The 21527-nt window shown below is 47.5% G+C and overlaps 6 protein-coding genes across 7 annotated transcripts; 3 read left to right on the plus strand and 3 right to left on the minus strand.

Moving 5' to 3' along the window:
- Window positions 1–54: 54 nt before the first annotated feature.
- ONS95_008126 (uncharacterized protein) lies at window positions 55–10344 on the minus strand. Of its 2 annotated transcripts, none has more exons than XM_058501665.1 (11): window positions 8649–10344; window positions 8387–8597; window positions 8194–8340; window positions 8052–8110; window positions 7797–8003; window positions 7631–7743; window positions 7011–7566; window positions 6821–6962; window positions 4091–6710; window positions 3080–4045; window positions 55–3030 (listed from the first exon to the last, which is right to left on the minus strand). In XM_058501665.1, exons 1-11 carry the CDS (start codon window positions 9307–9309, stop codon window positions 2515–2517), a joined length of 6198 nt encoding a protein of 2065 aa, XP_058362985.1. In that variant the 5' UTR covers window positions 9310–10344; the 3' UTR covers window positions 55–2514. The 2 variants fall into 2 exon arrangements, with proteins under 2 accessions (XP_058362985.1, XP_058362986.1); XM_058501666.1 differs by having other exon boundaries at window positions 55–2663; window positions 2710–4045.
- Window positions 178–924, plus strand: ONS95_008125 (uncharacterized protein; the record flags this gene model as incomplete). Its single annotated transcript, XM_058501664.1, has 1 exon — window positions 178–924. One exon carries the CDS (start codon window positions 178–180, stop codon window positions 922–924), a length of 747 nt encoding a protein of 248 aa, XP_058362987.1.
- Window positions 10345–10353: 9 nt separating the features above from the next.
- On the plus strand, window positions 10354–12125 carry ONS95_008127 (uncharacterized protein). The gene is made up of 4 exons (XM_058501667.1): window positions 10354–11059; window positions 11116–11134; window positions 11185–11760; window positions 11815–12125. Exons 1-4 carry the CDS (start codon window positions 11018–11020, stop codon window positions 11979–11981), a joined length of 804 nt encoding a protein of 267 aa, XP_058362988.1. The 5' UTR covers window positions 10354–11017; the 3' UTR covers window positions 11982–12125.
- Window positions 12126–12426: 301 nt separating this feature from the next.
- ONS95_008128 (uncharacterized protein) lies at window positions 12427–17881 on the plus strand. The gene is made up of 19 exons (XM_058501668.1): window positions 12427–13080; window positions 13132–13237; window positions 13287–13374; window positions 13428–13482; window positions 13532–14036; window positions 14084–14102; window positions 14149–14226; window positions 14274–14634; window positions 14682–14936; window positions 14984–15560; window positions 15610–15782; window positions 15833–16362; window positions 16415–16464; window positions 16518–16583; window positions 16633–16835; window positions 16893–16932; window positions 16993–17029; window positions 17096–17660; window positions 17721–17881. The coding sequence occupies exons 1-19, from the start codon at window positions 12871–12873 to the stop codon at window positions 17745–17747; spliced, it is 3945 nt and encodes a 1314-aa protein (XP_058362989.1). The 5' UTR covers window positions 12427–12870; the 3' UTR covers window positions 17748–17881.
- A 109-nt stretch (window positions 17882–17990) lies between these two features.
- On the minus strand, window positions 17991–18749 carry ONS95_008129 (uncharacterized protein; the record flags this gene model as incomplete). The annotated part of the gene is made up of 1 exon (XM_058501669.1): window positions 17991–18749. One exon carries the CDS (start codon window positions 18747–18749, stop codon window positions 17991–17993), a length of 759 nt encoding a protein of 252 aa, XP_058362990.1.
- An 844-nt stretch (window positions 18750–19593) lies between these two features.
- On the minus strand, window positions 19594–20112 carry ONS95_008130 (uncharacterized protein; the record flags this gene model as incomplete). Its single annotated transcript, XM_058501670.1, has 3 exons — window positions 19594–19726; window positions 19779–19989; window positions 20067–20112. 3 exons carry the CDS (start codon window positions 20110–20112, stop codon window positions 19594–19596), a joined length of 390 nt encoding a protein of 129 aa, XP_058362991.1.
- Between the last annotated feature and the right edge of the window lie 1415 nt (window positions 20113–21527).

The raw sequence follows: 21527 nt of genomic DNA on the forward strand, positions 1-21527 counted from the left end.
CCAACCAACTGCCAAGCTCCTGTTGCCTTCCTGAGATCCTTCCATTACGACGCTCAGCAAGGCTGTTATTTACTGTCCGTCTACATAAGTATCTCTCTATTTCATCATACGAGCCCTTTGAATCCATTTGACATCTCTTGTTCTGTTCACCTACAGGCATTCTTAAATTCTTGCATCATGAACTCTTCTACCACCCTCACAACATTCACCCTCTTCCGTGAACTCCCATTCGAGCTTCGCCTCAAGATATGGCATTGTATCGCTCAAGGACCACGAACTGTCACTATCACATACGGAAGCCAAGCTACCCGACACAAGGGAAAGACTATCAGCAGATTCGATGGTTGGGGTACCCCGGAACCAGCTCCCATCATCCTTCATATCTGCCATGAGTCCCGAGTTGAAGGCCTCAAGTCTTATCAACTCGCTTTCGGATCTCATTTCCATGCAGCAAAGATATATTTCAACTTCTCGGTAGACATTCTACGCTTCGGTAATGGCCATGAAGCCGAATACCTTGCCAGAGATGCCGAATGGATCAAGGCTGGACCCGCTCCATACCGCCTAGACTTGTTCCTAGCTGGTGGGTATTACGGAGGAGACGACTCTGAGAAAGTCAAGTACATGGTCCTGGACCTGGATGAGGAAGTGTATGGTAGAAAGTATTTGTTTTGGAGTGAGATCAAAGACCTCACTGCTTTGCAAGAATTGACTGTTCTGGCTTGGGAGGAAAACGATGAAGCTGCAAATGTTCTCATGACGAATTACGCCACAACGCTTACCCATGACCTCAAACAGTCACCAGACTGGGTTGCTCCAAAAACTATTGTGCGGTCAGCCATCACAGGGAAAGAATGGGGGACTCTTGAGGTTGAAAATGGAGAAGTGAAGATGTCTCGCTCGACCGCCATTGTAGCTGTCTGACTCGGACTGGACACCGGGCATGCAACAGAACTTTCACTCTCCTTGAGAGTTGTGGCTAGCACAGCAGAGCAAATCTCAATCTACTTGAAGTCTCTCAAGCTCAATTGCGATCGGCTCTTCCAGCAGACCGTTACCGAACTACCGTTCAGCCGTAACTGAAGCCCTTATCAACCATTACCTTGCTCAGTATTCGGCACTCCAGACTACACCACTGCAGCAGAGTTTGGCATAAAATTTCATGGCTCACCGCCACCGCAACAGATCCGACGACTGGCTCCTCTTTTGAACGTATTCTCAGCGGCACGTGAAATATTATCGATGGTTCCTTGCTTCGCTCCAGCTTCGCTCCAGCTTTGCAACTACTGCTTTTCATGTCGGCTTCAGAGCCCGAGGACACATTAACCTTTCTATTGTTTATCGACTCTGCTGTGAATTGTTCCGATATTTGATAATTCATCGTATTCACATTGGGAACAGGTTTCTATTTATTAGGTGACTACTTTCCTTCCACTGGGTCTGCTTCTAAAGCCGGAAAGTGACTGTTGTTTCCAAGTTCAGCTCGTAGCGTCGCTCTCTCATTAAATTTCCAAATACATTAGTCCCTATGAGGTTCCATGTACCTCGGTAACTGTCGTGTCATTGTCAGCCAGAAAGACTTTTACATTATTTTCTGTTCCTGGTCTTCACGCCTACCATACTGTATTTCAGGCAAATCACGTACATAGAGTCAATGATGCAAGGCCAGTGAATCATAGTTTTTCAAGCAACAGATATGCCTTTGTTTATATGTATACGACTGAAGATCTACTTCTAGAAGCATTCTAAGAATTCCAAAAAGCACAAACCAACTCCGCCCCAATTCTGTCTATTTATCCCTCTCGCAACCTTAAAGTGCCGTCTGTTCCCCCTGCGCATTCTCACAAATTCACAATCTTGCTCTTTCCACAAATGACCTTCGCAAGACTCTCAATCGATCCACTACTTAACAGCTCCAAGACCTGCAAGTTTGCCTCAAACTCCCTCGTAATAAAGTTCCTCACTTCGATCGCCACCAGTGAGTCAAGCGCATAATTCGTCAGCGGACGCGTTATATCCATATCCTCCTCCTCAATCATGAGCACGGACGGCAATTTATTCAACAAGCCGCGACAGACCACATCTTGTGCCTCTTCAATAGTCTTGCTGGCTTTCAGGGCAGAGTGGAAGGAAACGATGGCATCACTGTTGGAAGATGTCTCGGATTTGGCGAGCTGTTCCGCAGCGAGACGCAAGTGCTTGAACTTGGCGTCGTTGGTCCAGAATGGGTTGCTGGGCGTGATGTGCACACCTGTGATGGTGTGACTGTTGCATGATATAGCCAGACGACCGCTGATGGCAGCACCCAGTAAAGCTAGTACCTCAGCTTCACAGATCGTGTCACTACCAAGATTTTTCGCAACTTCGGCAGCAGCTTCGGCGTTCTCTGCGAGGTATCCTGCATCGGATACGGCAGTGAGATCGATTGATGAAGCTGGTAGACCGAGATTAACGCGATATTGCACGAAGGCGTTGAGGAAGGTGTTGGCTGCTGCGTAGGCTGCTTGGCCCCTGTTACCTACGGCACCAGCTGCGGAGGAAATAGCGACGAAGAAGTCGAGGGGTGTGTCCCCCAGTGCATTGTGGAAGTTCCAGGCGCCGCGGACTTTGGCTTCTATTACAGTCGTGTACTCGTCGTATGTCATCTTCTCGAACAACACATCCTGAACAGGTCAGCAGAGGCACAGTCAGGGAGAGTAAACAACTTACTCTAAGCACCATGGCTCCGTGCACAACACCTCTAATGGGTGGCATGTCCACAAGCTCTCTGGAGATCAGAGTCTCCACCGAGGTGGTGTCGGCAGCATTACAAGATTTTACCACGATGGTGGCTCCAAGAGGTGCGAGCTCATCAATAAGCTGCTTGATTTTCCCGGTAGTGGAGCCGGTTCTTGAAAGCAGAACGAGGTTCCGAGCACCTTTGCTGACCATCCATCTCGCCATACTTCGTCCAAGACCTCCAGTCCCTCCGACGAGGATATATGAAGCATCTGGGTGAAGTAATTTGCTCTTGTTGCTTGAAGGGGTGGCCTACATTGGCGTCAATTGGGGTTTGAGGGAGTTGCGCAGAAGAACTCACTTTGACTTGGTCGGTATCCCGTGGCACGACGACTAACTTTCCACTTACATTGCCGCTGCTCAGAACCTTGAACGCGGTTTCGATATCGGAAACAGGGAAGGTAGTAATTGATCCGAGTGGACTTATCTTTCCATTGCTTAGCAGTTCATATATCCTGGATAGAAGACGAGCCATGATCTGCGGGCGGTCATTGGCAATGGAAAGTAAGTCTACTGACATGAAGCTCGCGTTGTTGTCTACGCGGGTAGCATCGAACTTCGATGTCTTGCCGATGGCAACGAAGCGCCCGAATTTCGCAAGGCTCTCCCACAGCTTCTGGGATGCCTCGGAGTCAGTGCTGACACAGTTCAGGACAGCATCAACACCATTACCCGCTGTTGCTTGATGTAATGCTGGACTGAAGGTAGATGAGTAGATGGAGTAAATTTGATCACCATTAATCTTGTACCTGCTCGTCAAGCGATCTTTCTCTTCTTGGTTTCCAACAGTAGCGAATACATCAGCTCCAGCAAGGCTTGCTAAGGAGACAGCAGCTTCGCCTGCAGGGCTAGCAGCGCCATGGATCAAAACTCTTTCGCCAGATTCGAGGCGCGCAAGGTCCATGATACCATAATAAGCAGTACAAAATGCGATGGGAATGGAAACAGCATCCTCGAAGCTTATCTTGTCGTCGATTCTGAATATGAAAGCTGCCTTAGCACGTGTGTAGTTTGAGTATGTGCTGTGGGATGTTGAAATGCCAGTAGCACGATCGCCCACTGCGATACTGCTGACTTTGCTTCCTATTCTGGTGACGATTCCACTGAACTCGGAACCGAACTCAGTGGTGTCGACCTGGCCCATCGCGATCATGGTCTCCCGAGAGGTCATACCGACTGCTTTCACGACAATCTCAACCTCATCTTCAGCAAGTTCTAATCCTGTGGACTCATCATCTATGAAATGCAGGGTCTCAAAAGCCCCCGGCTTTACTCATCAGCATTAATAAGACAAGCACAGAGGTTGACTTACAGTTCCAATCGCCATCTTCAGGGCGCGACCATCTTGAGCAAACGGTGTGGGCTCTAGTACCGAAGTACTGGTTTGCTTATGCACATACTTGTTCATCTCGTCATCATTGACGATTCGTGGGGTGAACAGCGACCCGCTTCTCTCCATAAATTCCAAGTCACAATGTCCTCCAGCTTCACCAGCAAATACATATTCAAAAACGCTCGAGATTGTTTTTGATGCAAACTCATCCGACAGTTTTGAATGTGAATCCAGATCCAGCGTAGCAAATTTGAGTAAGGCCTCGGATCGAATACTTCGACTCAGACCTGTGACCATATTGGAGTCTGGGCTGTCTGAGTGTGCATATGCGCCTCGAACGACCCATAAAATCCCTTGAACTGTGATCAAGACTGATTGCAGCTCCAAAAACTGAGCCGGTTCGAGCGTAGAGAGTAGCGGTTTCTCAAGTTCTGAGAGGAAAATACAAAGCTTCTCTTTAACTTGGACCTTTCCAAGTGTGCCGATCTCTGGTCTCTGTCCTATAGAGATTTCGAGTGTATCGGCAACTCTTGAGGCTAGTAGAACTTGTGCACCGGAATCTCCATGAATAATTGCTACTTCTCCGAACACATTAGTTGCGCTACCATTTGACAGGGAGCCGTTAATAACCGCCTGAGCAACACCATTTGCGATGCCATTTGTCCTTTGAGAGTCGCCGTTCGACATCTGAGGGTTATCAACAACCAGTTCCCATTCTAATTTGTAGCATAACTCTCGATATGCCTCTTCCTCTGATACTGTCTCTCGCTCCAAAATTGGTGCAACCGTTAGATTGTTGATACGAATGATGGCAGTATCCGGATCGTCAATGGCTGTGGCAAACATGGAGACCTGAACAGGCTTAGGATGATTGAGAAGGGCTGCTCCTTGACAAAATGCTTGAAGAGAGCTTCCAGGGATCTTCGTTAGCTCTGTGATGTTGTGAGAGATACTCATACTTCCAATTGAAGACGGTAGGTAGACCGTGTCGAGTGAAGTCCGACCAGCACCAAAGATAGGCCAATACATCTCAATGAGTTGCTCCAAGAAGGCTGGGTGAATAACATGGCTTGATTGGATGCCGAGTGGCATTTCCTGTGAGGTGTCCTCGGCTGTGATGGTGGCTACGGAGCACGCATTACTTGCCATGCAGTTGGCTAATCCTTGGAAAGTAGGCCCGTATGCAACGCCAAGATCAGATAGCGAGCTGTACATTAGTGCTTTGTTCACAACGTTGGATGCACCATTTTGGATTTTGGCGACACTAGATTGTAGTGATACCTTAGCGTCGTGGAGAGTTCTGGCATGATCAAAGTCACTAGGGTCCGCACCACGAACAGCGATCAGGCCTTTGCAGTGCTCGGTCCAACCCTTGCCGTCGATGTATGAGTGGATTCTAAACTCTTCCCATGATTCTGATGACAAAGTAGAACCATCTTGATGTGGTCGGATTTGAAGAGTCGTCTCGACATCTTGGTCTGTCATCATGAGCGGCGCGGTGACGAACACATCGCGGAGCTCGAAAGTATCGAAATGGGTACCACGCGAGTCTGCCCTTTGAGATGCACCTTCTATTGCCATCGAGAGGAATCCCGACATTGGAAAAAGAGTCAGCCCCTGAATTTTGTGGTGTCGCAGCCAAGGAACTTCATCAATCCGCAAAATGTTCCTCCAGGTGGGCTCCAAATCGTTCGAGTAATTGGCCAGTGTTCCCAAAGTATCGTTTCGTGGAGCTGAACGGTTCCTGTGTTTTTGAGATATTCTTGACTCGTGCCAGTACTTGGTTTGGTGGTTCCAAGGATATCGGGGCATGTCGACAAGCAGTAGAGGTGCTTTTCTCGGACGAGGAAAATTGACAGCACCTAGATTGAGGGTTGCGCCTTTGACAAACAGGGTAGCTGCTAAGTCCATGGCTGATTCCACTGCATCCTTCTTTCGGATCAAAGCAGAGGCGTAGAGAATGGCCATGGTGTTCGCACCATTCGCTTTGAGAATTTGTTTCACAGGCCCAGCCAGAGCAGAGTGTGGCCCTATCTCTACAATAATGTCGACTCCTGTTTTGTAGCCATCTACGGGTTTGCACATGCTCGTCAGCGCTTCGGAGAACCGCACTGGTTTGGTGAGATTATCGACCCAGTAAGATGGCTGAAGCTTGCTGCCCTCCACTAGATTTCCATAGAGAGATGAATGAAATTTGACATCAGTAACAAGAGGCTGCTCGATGGAGTCAAGAGTTTCATCGTATTCGTCCGCCACAAGCTTCATGTGATGAGAGTGATATGCCACATCGACCTGAAGTTTGCGATTGAAGAATTGTTTTGCTTCGATTAGACCTTGCAGCTCGTCAAGAGCAGGCTCGTCTCCGGAAACCGTCAAACTCGATGGACTGTTGAAGCAGGCGATTCTAACCTCCTTCTCCTTCAACTGAGAAATGAGAGGGGCAATATCTTCCTTGCTTGCCCCAACAGCCATCATGGCTCCTTTCAAACCAGGGAACTGTTTCTTCAAGCTCACAATGGCCATTCCACGATAGTAGGAGATCGCCATACACGAAGCCAGTGGCAAAATTCCTGCAGCATAAGAAGCGGCAATTTCTCCACTGGTGCAAAATCCTGGTTAGCAGAAGGCTCATACAAATTTCTATTGGCAGCATCGGTCCCATTTTTGTTGAGTGCTTGAAATAATTGGAAACTGGATTTGGTTTCTTACCTTGAATGACCCGCGACGGCTGCGGGAGTGATTCCCCAAGAACATAGCAGATCAGTCACTGCTAATTGAATTGCAGTACATGCAGGCTGGCTGATGTGTGCTTCGTTAATAGCGGAAGTCTCTACATCTTTTTTGAGCTCGGCTAGAAAAAGTAAGCCTCAAGTCAAATATCGTCTATTAAGTTACATACCGAGGAGTGAGAATGGAGCCCCAAATGAAATCAAGCAGTCTTCACAAGCGTCCATAGTAGCTTGGAAAATAGGGTAATGGTCATAAAGCTCGCGTCCCATCGCGTTCCACTGAGCCCCTTGTCCAGTAAAGATGAAGCCAATACGGGGTGATTCTGTCTGGCGTGTGGGTGTCGCTTTGCCCGAGTTCAAAGTCTCAATAAGTTCAAACGAAGTGGGAGTGGAGATGGCCACTCTCCACTGCATCAAGGAGCGTCGCTGTCCAAGTGTGTACGCAACATTACTCATGAGTTCGCTTTGGAATATTTCTGGTCTTTGCTCCAAGTATATGCCCATGTTCTTCATCATTATCTCGAGGGCGCTTTTGTCGTTGGCCGAGAGGACGAAAAGCTTTCTTGTTTGAACGGTGGGATCTTGTGTCTCTGGAACATCAAGCTCATTCTTCTTTAAGAAAGGTGCTTTTTCCATGATGATGTGAGAGTTGGTCCCGCCAAAGCCAAACCCATTCACGCTTGCAAAGCGTTTGCCCCTTGGCCACGGACATTGGTTGACGGGAATCTAGATCCAATCAGCCAATGTTCATAAATTTGATTGTGGAGGAGGTGCGGGCACGTAGACTTGCCTTGAGATTCCATTTAGCAAGGGGGATCTTTTCATTTGGCTTCTTGAAGTCGTGATTGGGCAGTATAAATCCTCGCTCAAGCATCATTGCTGTTTTGATCACTGATATTATGCCTGAGTGAGAATGTCAGAATGTTTCTCAGTCCAAAAACTTTCAGTGGACTGACCAGAGGCAGCTTCAAGGTGGCCAATGTTAGATTTAACCGATCCAACAAAGAGTGGCATTCTAGCCGTTCGACCTTCACCGAAAACGTTCCGCAGTGCTGTGGCTTCGATTGGATCGCCCACTTTCGTACCTGTGCCATGGGCCTCGACGTAACCAGTATCTCGTGGATTGATACCAGCACTATCGTACACCGATCGAATAAGCGATTCTGGTAGAGGTATCAGCGAAGTTGACTTCCAGCGAACGGTTCAAATACCTTGAGCCTCTCCATTCGGCATAGTTATTCCAGGAGTTTTGCCATCTTGGTTTATTCCACTGGATGAATTAGATTTTGAGCTTCCCGTAGTTGACATCTAAATGTGAAGGTGACTTATGCGTGAGTCGCTTGTGGTACGTACCTTCCAACAATGACAGCGCGTATGGTATCATTGTCCCTCAATGCTTGTTCTAGAGGTTTCAGAACGACCATACCACATCCCTCTCCGCGACCGTATCCTGTGCCACGGCTGTCAAACGAGAACGATCTTCCCTCGTCTGAAAAGAGCCTGTGAAGCTTAGTTGAGATGTCACGTGAGGGTGGCTGTCTCTTACCGTGACATTGACATAGATATCCAGAACTCCGGCAGTGTATTCAAATGACAACCTCCAACAATAGCCACCTGCGATTCGCCTATCCTCAAGCTCTGACACGCCTGGTGTAGAGCTACGAGACTGGAAGAACAAGCAGTGTCCATGGTAAAACTAGGTCCTCGGAGGTCGAAAAAGTGTGATAAGCGATTTGACTGCATCGCGAATGCGTTTCCTGTACTCGTTAGTCTACTGGAATACTTCTTATTCCGATACGATTACACACCAGTAGCTTGATACATTGGAATTGACTCTGTGTCCGAAAACAGTTGTGACTCGTATTCAGCAAATGAACCGCCAATGAACACTCCAACATTCTTCCCTACAATCTCGTGTTTGGGGATTCCGGCACTGTCCAGAGCTTCAAAGGTACACTCAAGGAGAATTCGCTGCTGCGGATCCATAGATGTCGCCTCCTGTGATGTGAGACTGAAGAAAGGTGCGTCAAAAAGTCCAATATCCTCCTTAAGAAAGTTTCCTCCAGCAGCATTGAAGCATCCACGCTTGCCAGGGTTCGGATGATGAAAGCTTGTGCTGTTGAAGCGTTCCTTTGGAACTTCTGTCCACCCACTTCTCGATCGAGAACACAGTTCCCAAAACTCATCCGGTGTGCTGACATTGCCTGGTAGGCGGCATGACATTCCAACAATAGCAATTGGCATCTGCTTGGGCCGTTCAGGCTCCGTCAATCCTGATATATATCCTTGTGTGTAGCCATGTGTATAACCAGCTGTATAAGGCTCCGCTATCCTATCGCCACTGGCATTTGAAATTCGGCTATGGCCATTGTCGCCACCATTGAGAATCCCATTACTATCTCCGGCCGTAGCTTCAGGAACGACGTAGCTTCCAGCTGGCGGAAACAGGCTTGTCGCAGATGGTGCCATTGAGGCGTACGTTGATTGAGTATACTCTCGGAAAAATCAGATCATGAGAGTTGTGTTCAGCACCAAGAATTGCAATACAAGAACTATGTACAACTCCTCTCTTCAATCGCGAAATGTGAATATGCACCGGATTTCTGCCGTCAAGTTATTTCTGGTAATTCGTAATGGTCAATTGGCATGACATGTTCCGTGCAGAGAAGTTTTAACAACAATTATTCTAATAAAAAAGCCGCAAGATCGAGGGAGTCGGAGGCGCAAGTATTTGAATGGAACCAAAGTCAATGGAAAAACGCAACTGAATGGAGTGTTCAGTGGAATCCTGGTAGCAATGCACGGTCAGGAGATTGTTCAGGGGAATTTCTTCTCCGCGTGCACGACCGTGGTGAACATCCTCTGGAAGTAATTCGAAACCAGATCAACCACTTTTAGGCGGTGCTTGACCAGCAATGAAAGCCACTTGGGTCCCGCATCTTGGCAGGCTAAATAATAAGTTTGGACGAAGAAATCAATGCAGTCCCCACAACAGCATCAGGGAATGAGAACTACCATTGATCAGCGATCGAATTAGACGGGGCCACTCAGTGCGGCGTGTTCCCGATGAGACTCTAGAGGGTAGGCATATTCCTGGTCCTCAGTCAAGACATCTGCCATGTTCAGTTTCAATGGCCGAGAGATCTTTCCACTTGAAGATGCCATGATATAACGTATAAGCGCTGATACCTCAGAGTTGGGAAACATGACAGCAAGTCCGAGAGCTACTAGCTGTGCGGCCCATGTTCAGAACCGGAGATCTCTGCAAAAGAATGGAGCCAGAGGGAAGCAGCGGAGGCACGGGGCTGCCGTTGCTCATTGGTGGCCAGCATGAACACGGCGGCATATCAAGCGTCTGTGGTACATGCAAGTGCAAGAAATCTTGAGACTTAAACTGTGTCGATTGTCACTGTCACTTGTCAAGAGAAGGGTGTAGGCAAAGGGTGCCGATGCAGTCCAGGAAGTTAATCCTCAAATTAGATAAGCGAGACGCTAACTGAAATGGGTCTAAAGCGGGACGAGCTGAAAGGTCCGCTTCGATCCCAAAACATTCTCGAAACGAAACATCAAAACCGCTACTTCCTCCAACTCTTCCTATTCTGGATACAGGTTTTGGAGTGACACGGTTTTGGAGTGACACGGATAGGCCCATGTCTTGTTGTCTTATTCGATCTGGCCGAAAGCTTAGGCCGATCACCTGCTTCAAGTTCTGGTGAGGACCGAGGATAGGGTATGTACTTCTGTAAGGAGGTAAACAGCGACGCATAGATGGCTCAGCTCCAGCGTATTTCCACACATCTTAGCAGACACGCACAGGCGACCTCGTCCCATCTGGTGCCAAGGGAACGAATATACGGCAATTGCCTACATCCCACAACCTCGGCATCCTTTCACAGTTCCAGATGGAAAGTCCAAGCCTCTTCCGTTTCTTCCTGGTTTCCCCTCAGCACTCTAAGCGAGTCTCTACTGGCTTGGCTTCGTGGGATCATTGTCAGGGGCACGTTACTAACTTTCTATATGTGGTGGCTATCCCGTCCATTGCAAAGTCAAACCAAATCCGAAAAGTTCGTTCCTTGTCCAAATCTCTCTGCTCCTCGATCGCTTCACTCTGTCTTTTTAACATTACTTGTACCTGGTGTACGGTAAATCCACTCATTCTAAGCCCATTCTAAGTAATATGAAGTTCTTGTGTCTTTGTGGGGCGTATGGAAGCTCCGATGTAAGACACACTCGTTATTCGTGTATCTCGTACCATGTACTGATAAAATGATGCAGAAATTTAGAGTCCAACTTGGTACGCCTCGCCATCCGTTTCCTACGTGCCGAATACTAACACGCCGATAGCTCCGCTGGTCAACGAACTGGCCTCAGACAATACCGCTGAACTTCATTTCATACACGGTCCTGTACAGGCTTATCCACCAGAAGGCTTTGAGGAGTATTTCGGACAAGCACCTTACTACCGTTTCATTGAACCGAATAGAGGGGAGGGTAATGGAGAGGGTGACGATGTTCTCCAACGAATTCGGCACTTTCCTGAAGGAGCAACGGCAGAGGATCAAATGCGAGAGCTCATGAGCTACGGTGCTGGTTCAGTTGGTTCAACGCCCGACTCCTCCGATGATGGCAGTAACTACGGCGACTATTCAAACTCAAGCGCTCAGAATGCCATGGATTATCTTTACCAGATTATGGAGAAAGAAGGCCCATTTGATGGGATCGTCGGATATTCTGAAGGCGCTACTGTTGCTGCAACATTATTACTGCATGAGCAGCGAAGATTCGAGAGAGAAGGGAGGATTCCAATGTTCAAGTGTGCTTTGTTCTTCGCTGGATGGCCTCCCATGACCCCGGATTTTGATGGTATCGTTCTTGCAGATGAGACAGACCTGACAATCACCATACCAACTTGCCACATCAGTCAGTTTCCTCCTATTACATAACAACCTTTATCAAATCTAATACAATGTTTAGTTGGCTCTCTCGATCCGTACTTAGCCGGGTCTATTGCACTTTACAACATATGCGACATGGACACGGCCATCCTTTTCGATCACGCGAAAGGCCACACCTTACCACGGCATAAGGACACTGTCAGGGAACTGGGCGATGTCATACGAAACATGATATCTGAAATATAATCTGTCGGGCATGTGGTATCACATTCAGCATATTTGAGCATACTTTCACAACATAAGCGGCGGCGCATGTCATGGGGTGATCATTGGGCGGGTACCCCTCATAAATCTACTACTATATAGAATATATTCATAATAGAATGCAAGACAGTTTCGATATTTCAATCTCCAAGTTTAGGTACCTTATTCGTCTGTCCGGCTCTGCGCTCGCGCTCACGTGATTTGGATTCTTTACTCTACCTAGATATTTACCTACCTAGGTATATCTTTGCACGGCGGTAATGATTCCCATTCCCATGATCAGGTCTGCATCTTCCTTCATGGGGAACGAAATACGTCCTTAATTTCTTTTCCCTCAACTCGTGTATCGCTAAGTCGGGCGAATCGCTTGGACATTTGTTTGTTCCAGTCTGTGCACATGCGGGAAGCTCCTCCATCAAAACCTGGTCAAAGCTAACAGTCTCCCCATATGACAGGGATTGGATAGATCCAGATCAAGTCAGATCGACCCCTTGTTGCGGATCTACCGTGCTCTTCCCCCAGTTAGCCCACTCTAAGGCGGCGATCACCCGTCCAAGCTTAAATCTCGCAAACATGTTGTCTCACGGACCGAGAAACCTCGCACCAAGTGAGACCACTACCGCCTCAGAATTGTTTGGTAAAGAGCCGCCACATTCATGGAATCAAAGAACGAAAAAGATGAGTTGCCCGATTGCTTGGCTAAAACCGTACAGGAGGACATCAGTGCTTATGTTTCCATGGCCTCCTGAAGCTGGCAGTGGCAAAGCTTGGGCCGTCTTGCCCGAGCCACAATCGATGGGAGGTGTGGATTGAAGCAGATGTCGTCGCGGTGTTCATTCCATGTTTGTTTGCTTAATTTTGAAACTTATTCATGATGGGGAAAGAAACGCTCGACGATAATTCAGAAAGGGAATGGCCTGCGGCTTCAGAACCAGAAAGTCCGACTTCAGAATCAGCACGTGAGCGACTGTTGCCAGAAGGCAGTGGGAATGCTGAAGCTCAAGATGAAGAAAAGGCTGGAGAAGAAAGGAAGACAAAGACTTCGCCTCCACCAGGCACAGCGACACTTTCGAGTTTTGTGGTATGAAAGAGGTAGTGTATCACCTTCGACTAATGCTGATGGTAAAGCTAGAGAATATTCACATACTCAACATATGGCGATAGAGTCCTTCTGCTGATAGCAACGTTGGCTTCAATATGTACTGGCGTGACCCTACCTTTAATGAATATCATATTCGGTAATGATTGATCAATTGACGATTGAATTGCCTTGCTGACGTTGGCTAGCTCGCCTTGTTGGAACATTCGGGAAACTATACAGTGCGAAAGAGGGCGAAGGCCCTGAAGCATTCCTCGAAGACATCAATGGAATCGTGTATGTATTCTGCTTGTGAAAATTTGGAAGTAAACGTTAAGACTCCTGTATAGATTGTACTTGGTTTACTTGTTCGCTGCTCGGCTCGCACTTGATTATGTTGCGATGGTACCGATCCCTCATGTATTATTCACAACAAATACTGAAGTGACAATAGTTTGGGTTCCGCATGGCAAGTCTTCGGATCTCAGCTGCAATGCGCCTGTCATATATTCGAGCTCTCTTCGCCCAACCAATTTCCGTCCTCGACGTGCTCCCTCCCGGCCAAACAGCGGCAATCATCACAGTGACAGCAAACATTGTTCAAGTTGGGATATCTGAAAGACTGTCCATGCTAATCCAGAATATTTCTCTCATCATCACTGCTCTGATCATAGCATTCAGCTACAACTGGCTGCTCACGGTAGTGACGAGTACTGGTCTCGTGTTCATAGCTCTTGTTTATAGGTACACGATTCCTCGCTTTATCAACAGTATGAAAGAGGTGGGCGAAGCCGACAGAATGTCGTCTGGTGTTGCCAGTGAGGCGTTTAGCTCTATCAGAATGGTTGCTGCCTGTGGTGCTGAGGATAAGATGGCCTCGAAATATGCTGAGTGGGTGGAGGAGTCTCATCGCAGAGGGCTTCAAATGTCGCCGTTAGTCGCACTCCAGCAAGCTCCTAGTAGGTACCAAGTCCGTCAATGAAACCATTGGCTAATCATCATTCAGTTTTCTTTGCCATCCAAGCGTAAGTTGATTGATGTTCTCATCTGAACTGCATGTTAACTTTGTAGAATCTGTGCCCTGGCATTTTGGTTTGCTGTCAAACTGTACCAAGGAACCTACATAACCAGTGTGACAACAATGATCATGTAAGCCCATCAAAATTCCTAGACGGCCTCTCAGCTAACGCAGCAAGCGTTCTCACATCCGTCTTGATGATCATGACATCGCTCGGAAGCACTGTCACACCTGCCTCAGCAGCCATACACGCGGCGAGTGCAGCGAGCATCTTTTTCTCCATCATCGATGCCCCTCAGCCTCAAACATCAGGACTTGAAGGACCTCAAGTAAGCTCCCAAGGGGATATCGTCTTCGAGAATGTAAACTTCACCTATCCTCTGAGAGCAGATGTCAAAGTTCTCGATAATCTGAGCCTGCGGTTCCCGGCTGGGAAAATGACTGCGATCGTCGGGGCATCAGGATCTGGTAAAAGTACGATTGTGGGTCTCATTGAGAGGTGGTATGAGTTAGATGGAAATATGACGGACAAAATCATGGTATTTCCTCTCTCCAGTATGAGTGTGGTTCTGACAGGTTTTCCAAGACACTATATTTCCGAAATGGCACTATTAAGGCAGGTGACAAGCATTTGCAGGAAATAGATCTCAAATGGTGGAGATCCCAGATCGGATTAGTGCAACAAGAGCCATTCCTTTTCAATGACACAATCTACAAGAATGTCGAATATGGCCTGATTGGGACTGAATGGGAGTTCGAATCGGCCCGCACCAAGCGAGATCTAGTAAAACAGGCTTGCAGGGAAGCATTTGCAGATGAATTTATTACTAGACTTCCACACGTAATAAAATCTACTCTGTCGTTCGAGATATATGCTTACTGTTACAGGGATATGAAACCTCCGTGGGTGACGCTGGCATCAAGCTCAGCGGCGGTCAACGCCAGAGAATTGCTATCGCTCGAAGTATTGTCAAACAACCCAAAATCCTGATCCTGGACGAAGCAACATCAGCAATCGACGTCCATGGTGAGAGAATTGTCCAAGCAGCTCTAGACAAGGTCTCCATGGGGCGCACCACGATCACGATAGCTCATCGTTTGTCGACGATCATGAAAGCTGACAACATCGTGGTTCTAAAGAATGGGCAGGTTGTACAGCAAGGAACACATGATGAATTGCTTACCAATATGGAGGGACCATACTGGCATCTTGCTAGTGCGCAGCACTTATCTTTAGGTGATGAGAAGAATACAGCGATGGAAGAGCTGGACGATGATGAGAGCCAAACAAGCGATCTCACAGTGTTTGATAGACTGAGTCTCGACTCGGTTCGTGGTGAATTGGCAGAAGATAATGCTTATATACCAAATGGCTTCTTCGGGAGTTTTATAAGCTTGCTCTGGGAGCAGAGACCTTATTTTTTGTGGTACTTCGTCATGTTTCTGGGTGCGTTGGGCGTCGGAGGTAAGTACCAAAATTCGGGCACTCAAATTGAAACGCTGACGTAGAATAGCGGTTTTTCCAATTCAATCGTACCTATCTGCAAAGATGTTCTCAGTATTCAGTTTATATGGGGATGAACTGACAGAGGAAACTGGCTGGTGGTGTCTCATGTTCACAGGTCTAGCAATTTTCGTGGGCTCCAGCTACTTTGTTCTGGGCTGGTCAGCCAACACAATCTCATTTGTAGGTTCGTCCATTCACTTAAATGTTCCATAGTCTAACACTCTCATAAGCACATCACTTCTACATACCGTCGAGAGTACTTCTCCAATGTCCTCAAGAAGCCCATCTCATTCTACGATTCAGAGGAAAACTCCATAGGCTCCCTCACATCTCGAATGGCAACGGACCCCACGCAGCTCCAACAACTTCTCGGAATCAACATGGCATTTGTAGTAATCTCTGTCTTCAATATCCTAGGTTGCTTGGCTCTCTCCTTCCACTTCGGATGGAAGCTCACATTAGCTGCCGTCATCACATCCATGCCTATCATCCTCGCCGCTGGCTTCTTCCGATTTAGATTTGAGACACAGTTTGAGAAGATGAACTACGCTGTTTTTGCAGAAAGTTCTAAGTTTGCAACGGAGTCGATTGGCGCCTTTAGAACTGTGTCGTCTCTGACTCTCGAGTCGGAGATTTGTGGAAGGTATCAAAAGCTGCTAGAGGAGCATATCAAAAACGCTTTTCGCAAGGCTGGTATCTCGACTTTGGTCTTTGCATTGAGTGACAGTATTCCTCTGCTATGCATGGCATTTGTTTTATGGTAAGTAATTCACCACCCTGCACAGGTCTCTTGCTGATTTTTTGGTGTCCAGGTATGGCGGCATACTTTTGTCCCGCTTCGAATATGCTCCGTTTAATTACCGTAAGTGATTTTAGTGAATGGAGATCATTTGCATGTGCTAAATTGTTTATCAGTTGTGGTTTATTTAGCTATTGTCCAAGGAAGCATCAGTGCAGGTCAATTTTTAAGCTTCGGACCAAGTAAAATATCCGCAGCTACGTATAAGCATGTACTAATAAGTCAATACAGATATAGCACAAGCCTCAGCATCAGCTAATAGAATACGAGCTATGAGATCAATTGATAGATTTGAAACTTCTGGCAAAGAACTTGATTTGCCTTCACCACAAGATGAAGAAAGGGACAGACGCGGTGTCAAAATCGAACTGAGAGATGTTTGGTTCAGATACCCAACGCGTGATGTTCCGGTTCTAAAAGGGTTGAATATGACTGTAAGTACAGGCTAAAGAACATCTAACTGTTATTGGAACTGACTTTCAAATTTACAGATCGAGGCAGGTCAATTTGCTGCCATTGTTGGGCCATCTGGTAAGCGAGCTCCCCCCTTTTCCCACTCTTTTGATGGGCTTCGCTTAATAGAGTAAACAGGGTGCGGCAAGACAAGCATCATCTCCCTACTCGAAAGGTAAGACATCTCCCTCCATGTTCATCTCCTTTTCTTCGACATCTGACTGACCATCGCCCCAACCAGATTCTACAACCCCGACCGCGGCACAATCCTCATGCATAACATCAACATCACAAAACTCTCCCTTCCCTCTTACCGCTCCCACATCTCTCTCGTCTCCCAAGAACCCTCCATCTTCTCCGGCACCATCCGTTCCAACGTACTCCTTGGCATCGACCCTTCCACTCCGGATATCGATACTGCACTCCACCTCGCCTGCCAACAAGCCGATATCCACAATTTCATCATGTCCCTCCCATCCGGCTACTCCACCGAAGTTGGCCCTCGCGGGATCGCTTTGTCGGGCGGACAGAAACAGCGCATCGCAATAGCACGCGCACTGATCCGCAACCCTCGTGTGCTGCTGCTGGACGAGGCGACGAGTAACTTGGACTCGGAGACAGAAAGAGAGGTGCAGCGGGTATTTGAGGAGAGTGGCAAGGGGAGGGGACGGACGATGGTGGTTGTAGCGCATAGACTTGCGACGGTGCAGAATGCAGATGTAATATTTGTTGTTGAGGGAGGAAGGGTTGTGGAGAAGGGGAACCATGCTTATTTGCTGGCGATGAAGGGGGTGTATTGGCAGATGGTAAGTAGAACGTTTCTCGTCATATAGTGAATGATCAGTGTGGAGCTAACTCGAATAAAGTGTCAGGCGCAAGCTTTGGATAGATAACAGGGTTAATTTAAGATGTATTCAAAATTCAAGGACTGGGCAAATTTGAAGTTATTCTAGGTATTATTGGTGCTGGGATCCACGCTAGCTTAATGGCTAATGGTAGGGTCACTTCCTAGATCCAAGTTGCCACCAAGTTCTCTTCATCGGACAAAGCTCGAGCTGTCGGCACTGCTCTTGAATTCAAAGAGAAAGGACGCGAGTGCGTCAGGGCAGCAGCACGTGGAAGTGGCCTTGTGACAATCACAGTAGCATCAGCTCCAGCTGCCGTTGCCGTCTCTTTGATCGTACCCTCAGATGCTGCAATATCTCCTCCGGTAGCCTGGGCCTGATGCGAGGCGCAGACTGAGCAGCTTGCATCTGACTCTCAATGCAAAAGTCCAGCATATTGTGACAAGCCAAAAGATCAACCGCAGCGCGTGTTCTTGCTCTGTTGGATGCCCGTCCAAGAATGGATGGTTTGACAGAGACTAGATTGACCGGATCTTTGTCTGATACTGCTGCTCCGTTCAAATCTTCACTACTGGGGTGAACCATGGTTAGACCACAGTAGAAGTACCGGTATGTGACTGCACAGTCTCCGAAACCGTTGCTGGTACGGTCGGTGGGAACGTGGGAATCAATCGCACAGATCGAGAGGAGGTTATCCCAGCACGCTTGGCCTGATCTGCGACTCAAAACCGGTGCGGAGTTCAACGTTTCTGGCAGGCCAGTGCTGAGTTCACTGGTTCCATTACTGGACTGAGGTTCTGAGCTATTGTGAGTACTGTATGCCAGAATTCCGATTAGGCCGACCAGAGTAAAGAATCCAATGAAAACTACGGTGTGTCTTAGCCACTTCGCGCGTATTTCCCTCGCTTTCACGACACCCATGTTGACACAGTGGCGAGATATTTCTACTACTGGTTCGTTCGGAGGAGCAGCAGGCATTGGAGCTGGTTTTTCCAATGGAATATTGTAGAAGTCGGCTGCTTCAGAGCCTTCATAAGGTGGAGGGCGCATACTTTAGCCCATGGCAGAATGAGGTTCGTCTTTTTCAATTATGTGGGCGCTCTGAGGCCTTGGGGCGCTGGCTGGCGACTCAGACATTCTGTGTGGATGTTCAATGAGGAAAAAGCTGTAAGTATCCGGTGGTGTAGGAGCTATGAGCAGTATTTGTGATGCTGTGTACAGATCAACCCCCAAAATAGAGTGAATACTTATAGCTATCGGTGAGCTGGTGATTTTGGAGAACAATTTATTAGGGTCTGTATCATGAAGTGTTTTCCTTGGCCAAGGTTCTTTGTTGTGCAGATATGTCACATTCATGTTGAAGGAGATACGCTTTGTTCTTTATTATTCGCTGCCAATTGCATTGTTTTACAGTGTCTTCTTTGTGCCATCCTTAGATAGCCAAGTAGCAGTCAACGACTGGTTACACATCCCCTAGTCCTAAGCATCTTGCCAACAGTGTCCTTGTGACGGTGCAGAACCAACCAGATTACTTCCGTCCAAGCAATTATTTCAGTTGTGCGTGCTTGACCCCTTGAAAGTACTGCTTGATCGCATCCATTGCTGCGCTCTTCATTCAGTCTTCTTCGCACGTCCACGTGAGTAATATTCGCAGTTGAAGGGTGCTACCGTCCAGCTGGAAAGCATCAACGTGGATCATTCCATGTACTTGGAATCGCTTGAACAACGATAGGTGGAATCTTGCTGCTGGTCATGATCTTGTCGGCAGCCTTGCTCGATGATGCCATATCCGATTGGTAGTTCTCCTCGTTGGATAGCAAAACAAGTTGAGCTTTGTTGGTATAATCTGTGCATTCACATTCTTTCGGTAGATACACGATGATAGATTCAGGCCTCAGCGATAGAAAACATCGGAGTTCGAACTGCTCAATTCTGATGTCGAGTATTTCTCGTACAGTGTCTTAGCTCTCTGTCGGTATGTCCGGAACACCACCAGGGCATAGGTAAGCGAGGCAATAAATGTAGCACTGTTACGGTAAGTAAGTAAACAGTAAATCGTCTTTGAGATTGGTTACTTACAACACGGCACTTGAGAAACCAATCGCGACATGGAGATAGATATCATTCCAACCGCTCTTGCGCCAAGCTGAAGTGTCCATAACGATGTTCCACGCAAATGGAATGATCCATGTCGAAAACTTGATTATATTGAACCCCAGATAAAGCTTTGGCGAGAGATCGTTGTGGATGTACATAGATAGTTCGACAGCATCGACCAAGAATAAGATAACTGCAAGGACAAGGTTGACAACAGTCCACTTATGACATATTAAAGTTGGAATGAGGAAGAAGTGAAGAAAATCTTACGCTTGAATCGTCGACTGGGAGTTTCCAAAGCTATCTTCTGGAGCATTGATTTCGATGCCGATGAGGATAGCGAGCACGATGATACTGATCGCTAATAGTGGAATTTGGAAACTCCAAATCGGAATTATCCATCTTTTCTTCCAAGTCCTGTGAGTGATAAGAGCGTGCATCGTGCGTGGAAGAGTTGGTTTGTCCAATCACGACAAAGAGTCGTGATAGTGTTTGAGATTGGCGAACTCGAGAGGGAAAGATCAGGTGAGCGAGAACAGCGAGAACGGTTCTATTTGACCAACCACCAAGATCTGACTGTTGACGTGTACTGTACGACTCCGTCCGCAGCATCTTACCGGAAAGTCAGGATCGGTACTTCTCTTCGCCCTTCCAACAAGACCAGTCTTACCAAGACATGCCAGCAGCAACATTGATTGGCCTTCAGCGTCTCCTTCACTAAACGAAGTCAGCAATGGCATAGCCTCGTCGTCAGCCGATTGTACCGGCGTCTTATACCCCCAAGGATCTCATGCTGGGCCCAATCAATTGTTGCAGTAGCCGCTTGAAGGCCGTGGGGAGGCGAGGGAGGTTGGGTTGACGCCCAGATGGGGGCTTCCGAGCCTCCCAGTCGTTGATTTTCGACCCTCGTCAAAACGTCAGCCAACCGCTGGGCGTCTTGGCTACCATCCCAACCCATCTTTCAGACGCACGATATTTATTTATACTTCGAGCCGTCTTCAACCTTCAGTGATATCACGAAAAACTTCTCTTTCTCAACCAAGTTTCCGGACAGATTCAATTCCTCAAGTCACATAAGAAAATTTCTACGACCAATGCCTCCAGACATCCTTTTGGCCTCTTCCTGATTACGCAAAGAAATCGGGTATCGCAGCGAGGATCCAAGTTCCAGCCGAGTTGGCCAGAAAGAAACTTCTGCCTCCCTCACAAGTTTCAAATGATACGACTAATTATGTGAGGTTGGGTCTGTCTGTTGGTGTCCGTGTTTGCGGCGTAGAAGGATTGTTGGGTTTGACGATACTTGGCTATTCACACTCATGTGACTGACCGACGCAAATTCCCAAAGTTCTGTCTGCTCTATAACTGGTCATGCAATTATTGTGCTCCGAGTTATTTCTGCCTATGTTGGTGTATTTTTTCATGCCTTGTTGTCAGTCATCGAGTTGAAGCTTGTTAGTTTACCAGGCAACAATGCTCTCTCAGCGCTCCCGGACACCGAGTACAATCTATCGCGACGTATGTGCATTTTATTCTAGTTCTCTTTCGTCTCACAATCAGCTTGCAACTCTCATACCGCCCATTGCGTTCTCTTTCACGAATTACAAGTTAACTTTATGAAGTGACTTCTTGGCGTCCCGTTCAATCCGGCTCAGAAGTTCGTGGCAAGTCAAACTGTTGTGAACCAATCTCATCACTTGCCCAGCATACCACACCTATCTCAAAAATTCAATA

The sequence above is a fragment of the Cadophora gregata genome (genome assembly GCF_030347475.1).
Source record: "Cadophora gregata isolate MNR1 chromosome Unknown scaffold_2, whole genome shotgun sequence".
In the NCBI taxonomy this organism is placed as follows: domain Eukaryota; kingdom Fungi; phylum Ascomycota; class Leotiomycetes; order Helotiales; family Ploettnerulaceae; genus Cadophora; species Cadophora gregata.